Genomic DNA, 9,968 nt, shown 5'->3' with positions numbered 1-9,968 from the left:
GCTGAAATTACTACTGTAAATAATGTAAATGTAAAATAAGAGTAGTCGGAACGACGACACTTTTTGAAACGTTCAGAAAAAAGTTCCAGGTTATGATAAGTTTATTCGAGCTGTACTGTAATGAGTGGTAATGATGATCGAAAGTTAGGAAAAAGGAAAAATATTGTACCACGAATAAAGTGGGGCGACGCAGCATGTTCCGTAAAAGCACAGCGTAAAAGCAACTTATAGTTGGTAAATAGCTTTTAACAACAAAGGTAGTTTACTACCTGTAAACCTTAACAACGTATATTATTATTTTCATTTCATGTGAAATAAATGTAGATTGAGATTTGCCGTCAACACATAAATAGCGATTAAAGATTACCTTCACGCTTTGAGTCATTGTGATACTATAGTAATCATAGACTACCTAATGTACATTGAACTATGCCGGGCCCACCTGCTACGAGCTATATATATATATACATAGAAAACATATATATATCAACATAGAAAACTCTCTAATCTCGTTTTCTAATCCACATTATGCAGTCAAATCGCTTCTGTGAAGCCTGAAACACTGGTAAATTTATTTCGGCTCTTTTGTAGCAGAGGCAAAGATTTTGTAGTGTAGCCTATTTTTTACATTTTCCCTTGTCAATGCTCTATAACCTTTATAATGATTAAAATAATTCTTGTTAAATTTTTATCCCGATTGTCATGGCTCATTCTTATATGTACTAGCCTTTTCCCTTACCTCAGTTTATCTCCTCTCGGATGTAGATTATTCTTACTAATAGAAACTGTACAGTAATAATTAACATTTACAGAGTATATTTTTATTTCTAATTAAGCAGTACAAGCGCATCCTTTTTTCAACTAAGCCATTCTTCACTACTTCAATTGCTTACAGCAAAAAAAAACTAATGATTACTATTCATGTAGCTTGTGTAAGTTAAAAACAGATGAGGCATTTCGCAACTGAGTTCCGCGCGCCCATCGGTAAAGGCCAGCCGGTGAACAGTCTCTGCCGTTCGCTCGCGCTTAACTTCAAGAGAAAGAGTCGGAGCAATTCTGCCCATAGTAAAGAAGCGAATCCTGTCAGTAACGTCTGTCTAATGATCTAAACTTTGTACGTATCGTAGACGATCTTTTAACGTGTGCCAGTGAAGTGTTGTGTCTCTGCCAACGTTACAAACTACTCCCTGCATCGATTTACAAGTTTTATGTGGTCAGCTGTTCTATACGGAATAGATAGGATAGGTGATCAGGGTAGATTCTCTGTCTTTACTGGATTAATATAGGTTTATGTACGATGGTTACTTAAGAGATTTATTGAAGCTTTCAGAAGATTAGGTGTATTTCAAATTTTCTACGAGACAAACTTTTATGTTCTATTATATGCTTGTCAAATGCAACCAGTTGTTTTTGGGTGCGACTATTTTTTTTTCTACTATTCTAAGTATAAGTAAAAATGAGTATTCTACGTGAAAACATGTAATATAATTAGGCGAATAGTCGCTTATTTTTTTTATTATGTAACTTAATTTGGCATAAGTGAATTGAGAACGATATAGGATCCAAGTGATCTTGCGCATTCATATTTACATCTGGAAGCTATATACATATATGCTCGCCTGATATTCATTAATAATAATGAAAGAGATTTTGAATTCAATTATTGTTGCAGTGATGCAGGTTTCGCTCTCATCAAGCTCAAGTTCAATTCTATAATCCACTTGAATGCACCTAGTCCCTTCTTGTATACAATAAACCACAGCAGTAAACAGTAATACATCTATCATTTTCTTCTATCTATCTATTCAACTATCATTCTGACATCCCTATGGTAAACGTGCGACTCTCTAGTCGTGGCAGGAATATAGATATGAAATCAAAAGTGTCCTCTCTGAATTCGTCTTATTACTGCCAAGTGTTCCTTCCCGCTATCACTGAAACGTTTGCCTTCCGGAGATACTTAATATCACTACTATTTTGATGTGTTAATTAAGTTTGTTGGTCTGAAAAGAAAGACTCACGTGACAGATACGACTACGTTTCTAACATTTTCTGGACCAGCGTAGCCTTATAGGAATGGGTAGCTACGTATATCTCTGGCGGAAGTAAAACAGAAGATTTCCTTCTTAGAAAGAAAGGGCAAAAGATGGAAACGAACGTTTAATAAAAAGATGTTGCCGTGTCAATTTGTATTGATTAGATCGTATTAAAAAAAGAGGGCGCTGATGGTGGATAGTTACGCGTGCAGAGAACAGGTTTGTTTTTTATCTAGTGGCTTGGTTACTAATTGTTACAAAAACGGTTATGACGATAACGGCTATTCGAAACAGCTGGAAACCATAAAGAAAAAAACTGTTTAGACATCTATCCATGCGACTGGTTTCTATAAAGCAGTCGACATCACTTCGGCTTTGTACCTGATAAAATCCAATTTTGGTTTTATCCGTATGGTTCGTGGTCATATTCTACAGATATTCAACAACAACGTATTCTACAAATATGTAAGCACTAATAAAGTGCAATCAGATTTATGGCGTTACCTAATGGCACGTAACTATCGAAGGGTCATATTGCCTTTTATATTATGAATCTGAAAATTAGTTTAGAATGTAACGATTAAATTTATACACAAGTTAGAATGAAAAGTTGCTTAATTTGAAGCTCCGTGGAAAGACTGGATCTGAAACAAAAGCGCCTTCTCGTAATTGTCACAGTCTTCTACAGTTCGCTTCTGAATCCATTCATTTGCGTCTACATGCGAATTTGAATGCGCACGTCAAGTTAAGCCTTGGCTTGATATAATACACTGGTCTGGTCGTTATTTCAGAAAACTTAACGACTAAAATTAATCACCTTGTGCAAAAGAATGTTAAACTATCCACATAACTGCCCTACACCATATGTGTATGTTTTGTGGTTGGATTTAGACCACTTTGTAAAACACCATTGCTGTGATGGAATGTTCATTTATGTTATCCTTATTCCTAAGTAGAACTTGCCAGTTTTTAATTTTGCATGAGCATTTCAAAGTAATATATCCTATTATAGACGTTGGGCTAATAGAATGCTTTAACAAAAAACGATTGTGATATCTGCAAGTGCCATAAGCAGTGTGCTAATGAAGCCTCGTGGTAGATTATTAAGACTCGCTTGTACCCAAAAAAAATTGTAAGAATGTCGTTAGCTGGAATAGCCTCTATGTTTCGAATGTAACAATCGATCTGTTGGCTGACTTCCAGCACGGAACTTGAGTAGCCTAGAAAATTCCACTTTGCGAACTTCATCTACGTGCATTCCTATGCCAAGAATATTGCAGATCAATTACAAAGAACGCAATAGCTGGCTGTTATTCTCTGATCTATGTTACATACGTATTAATATTGTAATCATGCCGACTAACAAAGTATCTCTCTGGGTTGGAAAAGAGAAACTGAAGTAATAAAAGGATTAGCCTTAATTAGCACATTTACTTAACATGAAATATTTATAACTTGGCTGTTTATTAGTTTAAACAGAAAATGACATCAATGAGTCGAATAATTTTTTTCTGGTCTTAAGGTATGTAATGTCATCAAGTAATACTTTGATGTAAAATCCTTTGAGAGGTTTGCTTCAACCCGTAATCACTCAATATATTTTCTCCGTGTGAACATATGTACGCGTGGACAAAACGTATATAAATATGCGTGTGAAGTTTGACTTAAGCCTTAGAAGTCGTAAACAAATCCAAAACCGCCTGTAAAATTCTTCATTTAATTCAGGAGACAGAACTTACGAATCAAAGGGTTCCCATAATCGTGTAATAATGTCAACTCTCCTGAAAGCCGTTGCAAGTGCCGTGGTTACGGTTGATAGTGCGGGGCGTATTATTAAGGTAAGAGAACTTATATGATAGTAAAAATACGGATCTTATTATATGTGACCGTAGCCGTGACGCTTATTGGCGTGTCTCGTATTGTAAATGTGCTTCACGTACGTCTATTAGCAACAAAAGTCGAATATTTGTATCAGTTACAATTATGGATAAGTCGTGGAGAATAGAAATATTTCGTTTATCTTCCAACTAACCAGATTGAAGCAAACACAAAATAGGTGCAACTTACTTAGTTTATGTACAAAAGTGGTTGTATGTATCATATATTTACCTCTATTTAATTACTATTATAATCCGCATGAATGGTCTTAAACAATTAAGTTGGAAATTGCCTTATGCAAAAGCCATTTTATTATTCTTACCTTTATTTGTTCTATGAAATATGAAATTTTTTCTGCGTACAGGAAGTGTTGCATTCTGGCTCTCTGGGTATTGTTGACAAGGCTACCGATGACCTTCAAACTGAAGCGGATCGAAGTGCCCAAAAATGTATTGTTGCTTCGCTTGGCAAACGCTTCCCTAAGATGAAAATAATTGGTGAAGAAGGGTAAGTCCCAGAGCAGATTTTTAATACAGGTATCTGCAACACGCATTTTCAAATATAAAAGTAATAGTAACTAAAAAAACATTATGTAATGTAACCAATGGTATTAAAAGGCGGTCTGTTTATTACCTGCTAGTTAGGGCAGATGCCAAGCTTATCTCGAAAATAAAAAAATTAATTAACAACATAAGCTTTTTTTGTGGAGTGAAATCAATGAAACTCAGAATTGTGATATAATCTGTAATCGAAAAAATCAGGGTGATTTGTTAATTTTTAGGTAATCAAATTATTTCAGACAAGTTCAGTAAATGTCAAAGCATTGTTTTAGTGTATATACTAAATCCGATGGTTGTAAACGACATTTTTTGTGTTATGTTGCAGTTTTGCAAAGTATTTAAACTGTAAACGAAATATGGGTTGATTTGGCGCGATGGTTTCGAATGGAGTTGAAGAGTAAGCTACAGGTTTAGAAATGCCAAGTGATTCATTTACAAGCGTCTTCATGCTATATATAAAGCAAATAAATATTACTTTGTAAAGTACGCATCACTTTTAGAGTCGTGACTACTTTGATCGGTTTCGCGCATTACGAGCCCTATACTGTGTTTCTACTTTTCAACATATATGCTTCTAATTTTTATTAGAAAGGAACTTGGAAAAAATATTTACTTCGCCAATCCCTTATATGGTGTTATTCTGTTCATGACACAGGTTTGCGCAGTCTTGTTTTTACATATTTCGCTCTAGGTTGAATATTCCCACGTGTGTTTTTCGCGTTTTGCGTTCGGTACTTAAGCTTTTAGGCATTACTTCAAACGGTTGGCTCCCGTCTATAGGAAACTGGGTTGACAAGAGGAGTCAAACCCAGATTTTACTGTGTGTGTCTTCAAGTGTAGTAGGCGAACACGTTATCTTTTTTAAAATGTCTTCTAAAAATACTAACTTGAGTGAATTTTTATGAAAACATTCAAGTTAGCTTTTGTAGCTGTAATTATTATATCGATTATTATTAGATTACTTATTCATATTGCATATTTTTAGAAGAAGAAAGCATTTTGATTTTCAAGAATAATGCATATAAACTTGAATTATTAGGTTCTATTTGCTTACCTCGGAAAAAATGAGTATTATAGGAATGAGAATAATTTTGAACAAATATATAAGGAAAAACAGTATTGAAAAATCTTCAAGTCCAGATGATAAGTACGTATTTTTAAATGCCTCCTTTTATTTATCTTACATAAAAATATGTTCACGTTTCTATTTTTTTTTTTAATATTAAGAACTTTTTGATAAAAATAAAAATTACAAAACACGTTTCTTTATTATGAAGAATCATAAAATTTAGTTGAAAAATTCGTTAAGTCTAAACCAGCATCTCCCGTCAAACAACTTCTACATACTTTATCAAAATATATAAAATTTTGACTTTTTCTTGTAAATTGGTTCCATCTATTAGACATATCTCTCTAGCAGCACATAGTTCAAGTTCGTGGCCTCACCAGCTTTTACTAGTCCTCTTCGTATGTTTTTTTATTGAGCCGTTTACACATAATACTAACTTTTTAAAGCTACTCGAGAAGCTCGACAAAGATAAACAAATCTAGTCTAGAATCACAACCTAATCCTTCTTCTTTTGTTTCCTTCCTCCTATTGATTCCTTTCAAAGGCAGTTAGTCCTTGCTATGTTCTTGGTATTGGTTCCTTTGCTTGCAGCCCTCAAGAGAATCTCTCAGCTAAACCTGAGTGGGTCGTCGACGGTCTAGACGAGACTGTTCTCGAGGAGACCATCCCAACTCAACTCACCGGTAAAACGTTTTAGCAAGTCAAGAAATTAGTAATCAAAGCAAACCTACGAGTAAGATGTAAGTCGGTTATATTGGATATACGCGTCAGAGAAGAACTAAGCTAATTCTAGCTGTGCTGTAAACCCCTAATAATAATTCCTATTCCCCCTGCAATGAAGGCATTACGCAGAATCCAGCACAAATCCTGTGATTTCAATATTTCAAAATCGGAAGCCTGAAATATGGGTAATCCCCTTCACATCGTCCATTTGTTATAGATCTCCTTGTTTGTCCCGACGTCTGTCATTTACATACACACGAATATGACGATATGACGACGGTGTTTATCTCTTTTTTTTGCTTCTTATGTCGTAGATGTTCGAGAGGAGGACATCGTCTGCTGGGTTGATCCGTTGGACGGCACGAAAGAGTACACCCAAGGTCTTCTTGATCATGTCACAGTTCTTGTAGGATTTGCCGTGGAAGGTCGTGCTGTAGCGGGCGTGGTTCATCAACCCTTTTATAACTACCAGAAAGAGAAGGATATATTCCAACAGGGTCGCACAATGTGGGGTAGGCTTTATTTTTGACTTGCATGCACACACATTGTACACATGCACACTATAGCTTGACATTGCATCTGTAATAGTAGTGTTGTACTTGGAATATTTATGCGTCAAACAGTAGATACAGAAGCCAAAGAACTATGCTGCTGGACACTTAAGTTGTATTTTTCGTGTATTAGCAACATCCAGTCATTTAGGTAAGAGCTACAAATTCGCAATTCGGACTATAAAAACATTTCAGTAATTTAGAACAAATCCTTAACGAAAATCAAGGAACTCGAAAATAAAAAGAAATTGTGAATATTCGTAATGAACTTAGTTCAGAAAAGCACTTGGTTACTACCACTTTTTTTTTATTCAGTATAACTTAAAGTGCTGCAACGGGCAGAAAAATATAGCATCGAGAAAAACCAAAGTCTTTGCTTGAACACTCTGACGGGCTAACCACCTAAGTTCTGTAGGATAATAGAACCGCTTGGGTCTACAATTTGTGTACACTTCAGTCTGCTACGTTTTCGATGAATAGAAGTGTACATTTCAGATTTTATTATCAACTGTAAAACAGGTAACGTTTATATACACCTTCTGTATCACCAGGAATCGTGGGTCTCGGTGTGCGCGGGATTAATGTCCGAGTTCCCCCCGCAAATGGTTTCGTTGTTACTACTACTCGTTCACATTCCTCGCCAACGATCAATGCTTGTATCGATTCCATGAAACCTACTGAGATAATTCGAGTTGGTGGAGCTGGCCATAAGGTAAAGTCAAAGTTTTGAATACTATACATTGTGTGAAATCACTCTGCTAAAATTCAGACGTGACATTTTCAGTTAAATGATACAATAAGAAGATGTTAACCAGTAAAATGCTAAACGTGAAGTTTGCCACTGACGCTTCAAAATGAGAAGTGGATTATATCCCATCGCCTTAAATCTTGCTTAAATGAGTAATCAATACACTTTACACTCAAGTCACATTTTTAGAACTAGACGAAATTTGTTTCAGTTAAAATATTGACTGAAATGAAAATTCAGAAATTAAATTCAAAGATTTTATGAATACTTTCATTAGTAGAATTATGGATACCTTGCCGATTTGCACGCTACTTTGGACATGAATATTTATACAAAAGTTTGTGCTTTTGCTTGAAAAGCTGAACATATTTTGAAATACCCAATAGCGCAATTATTTAATTATCTTAATTTTCTAGATTGAAGTTCTGGTGGCTGAAGTAGCTTCTTATTTAGGTCTAGAAATGTCAAACTAAGTTTGATTTGAAATCAAATGCATGTATATAGCTTGGCTAATACTTTCGCGAAGAACGCTTTTTTAAACGAAAATCTACTATGACCGATGTAAACTACGATGTGTTTCTTTTACATAAAGGTTTGCGGGCAGATTCCGTAGCGTTTAATTCGCTCTAATATGAAAACGCTCATTGCACGTTACAAACGAAGGCGACCATTTTCTCGTACATTTGTTTTATTACTGATATGGATGGTAAATGTTACATTATTATGTTACATGAAATTACTCCTGTTAGCAAATTTGTTAAGACTTCACAGTTATCACGAGCAAATATTGGCGTGATGATTATCAAAACGAGATAGCTGATTTAACAAGTTGTCTATTTCTAAAGATCAAATTTCAAAACGTTAGCCTTCCGATGCTATTTCCGCCTCTGCTGTTTTGCAGGTTCTGCTCCTTATGGAGGGCGAAGCTCATGCTTACGTTTTTCCGTCACCAGGCTGCAAAAAATGGGACACTTGTGCCCCCGAAGCGCTGCTTGTTGCTGCTGGCGGCGCCCTAACGGATATTCACGGCAACGCGATTCAATACCATGCACACGTGGACCACCCCAACTGGGGAGGAGTATTGGCAGCTGCAAAAAAAGATGACATTGCCAGCTATCTAAGACAAGTGCCGAAAAAAGTGCGAGACGTGTTGCCGGTTCTAGGAAACAAGTCGAGCGGAAAGCTATAGGAAATAATGGATACTCAAATATCTTTCTGTCGCGTTTACTTCCATTGGCATAGATAAGCAACACACATAACATTTATATTTAAACAACCTGTGTGAGAACTGTTTTTTTTTATTCATACTGTTCATAATTTCATATTTATATATATTTTAAATCCCTAATTTGTAATGTTTTTTATTCGATGAGCTTAGGAGGTATTATCTTCTACTGTTGGACGCGACACTAGAGGTTTCCGTCCTGTACACTTAACCTAGAACCCTTCAAAGACACGTTTATCTGCTGTTTTAGTTGGATTATTTTACGTCCGCTAAATAAGCCATTAAGCACTACTTTCAGCGGGTCTTGCTCGACCTATCTGGGCTTACCTCTAACAGACTTATGAAGCAGTATGGCATATTTGGCAACATACCATTACTGAGTGTAACAAGAGCACAGTAACCAACGTTTGAATGGTGACGGCCGCATGTTTACCCTACAATAACAGTTACGAACTTTTGTGGGAAGAATATCGTCCCAACAATGAAAGCAGCTTCGCAAGGTCGAATTTTACAAATGCTAGAGAAAACGGAGATGAGAAAATAAATGAAACTGTTTTAACCAGTACTATTCTATTACTGTTCTGTCTATTAACTATGTGTATGCCTTTATTTAACAGAACGATATATACATGTATAGGGTTTTTGGTCAATAATTGTATTGTCGTACATAGAAATAGTGAACTAATAACATTATTACATGGTTGATTCTTTACAAAAATGACCAGGACACAGGAGAACATCGCGTTTACATAGACAATTACAGCAGAGATATTTTTGATCGACGAACTATAAATATTTGATGTTGTTGGAATAATATCTTTTGAATAATCTAATATTCCGTCCAAAGTTTTGTCTAGTCTGCCATACATTAGCTTCACTTAAATCGGAAAAACTTCAATTAAGATATTAATTTGCCATTTATTAAGAAGCCATTCGACAATATAGTTTAAAATAAGCTAGTTACATTCTGAATCATAAATGAACTCTACTTATTGAAAAACGTTAGTTCTATCTACCCCGAAAGGTACATATGGTATGTTTCCTACTGCGTTTCACCCAGTTTTGTACTGCAGCTTTTATTTGCAGGTTGTAACCGTTATTCTGACGGATTGTTATTTCACTTAGTGTCTCAACTCAAAGCAATGGCTTTCACGTCTAATTCAACCAGTTACGCATAT

At 35.5% G+C, this 9,968-nt stretch overlaps 1 protein-coding gene across 5 annotated transcripts; it reads left to right on the top strand.

Moving 5' to 3' along the window:
- The first annotated feature begins 966 nt into the window (after positions 1–966).
- LOC111249802 (3'(2'),5'-bisphosphate nucleotidase 1) lies at positions 967–9,367 on the top strand. Of its 5 annotated transcripts, none has more exons than XM_022804142.2 (7): positions 967–1,114; positions 3,762–3,874; positions 4,279–4,421; positions 6,135–6,226; positions 6,581–6,778; positions 7,369–7,529; positions 8,467–9,367. In XM_022804142.2, exons 2-7 carry the CDS (start codon positions 3,806–3,808, stop codon positions 8,752–8,754), a joined length of 951 nt encoding a protein of 316 aa, XP_022659877.1. In that variant the 5' UTR covers positions 967–1,114; positions 3,762–3,805; the 3' UTR covers positions 8,755–9,367. The 5 variants fall into 5 exon arrangements, with proteins under 5 accessions (XP_022659877.1, XP_022659876.1, XP_022659874.1 ...); XM_022804141.2 differs by having other exon boundaries at positions 1,057–1,213; XM_022804139.2 differs by lacking the exon at positions 967–1,114 and adding an exon at positions 1,125–1,254.
- The last annotated feature ends 601 nt before the right edge of the window (positions 9,368–9,968 follow it).

Source organism: Varroa destructor, unplaced genomic scaffold (assembly GCF_002443255.2).
Source record: "Varroa destructor unplaced genomic scaffold, Vdes_3.0 BEIS01000004.1, whole genome shotgun sequence".
Lineage (NCBI taxonomy): Eukaryota > Metazoa > Arthropoda > Arachnida > Mesostigmata > Varroidae > Varroa > Varroa destructor.
Note: the sequence above shows the minus strand (reverse complement) of the source record. Positions and strands in the feature narration are given on the sequence as shown.

What these genes read in the sequence shown, in the direction of transcription:
- LOC111249802 (XM_022804139.2), top strand. Translation starts at nt 1,209, where the DNA reads ATGTGGTCAGCTGTTCTATACGGAATAGATAGGATAGGTGATCAGG. An exon ending in AAAATAATTGGTGAAGAAGG is followed by an intron (nt 4,422 to 6,134) that starts GTAAGTCCCAGA and finishes CTTTGCTTGCAG; the next exon opens with CCCTCAAGAGAATCTCTCAG. An exon ending in ACAGGGTCGCACAATGTGGG is followed by an intron (nt 6,779 to 7,368) that starts GTAGGCTTTATT and finishes CTGTATCACCAG; the next exon opens with GAATCGTGGGTCTCGGTGTG.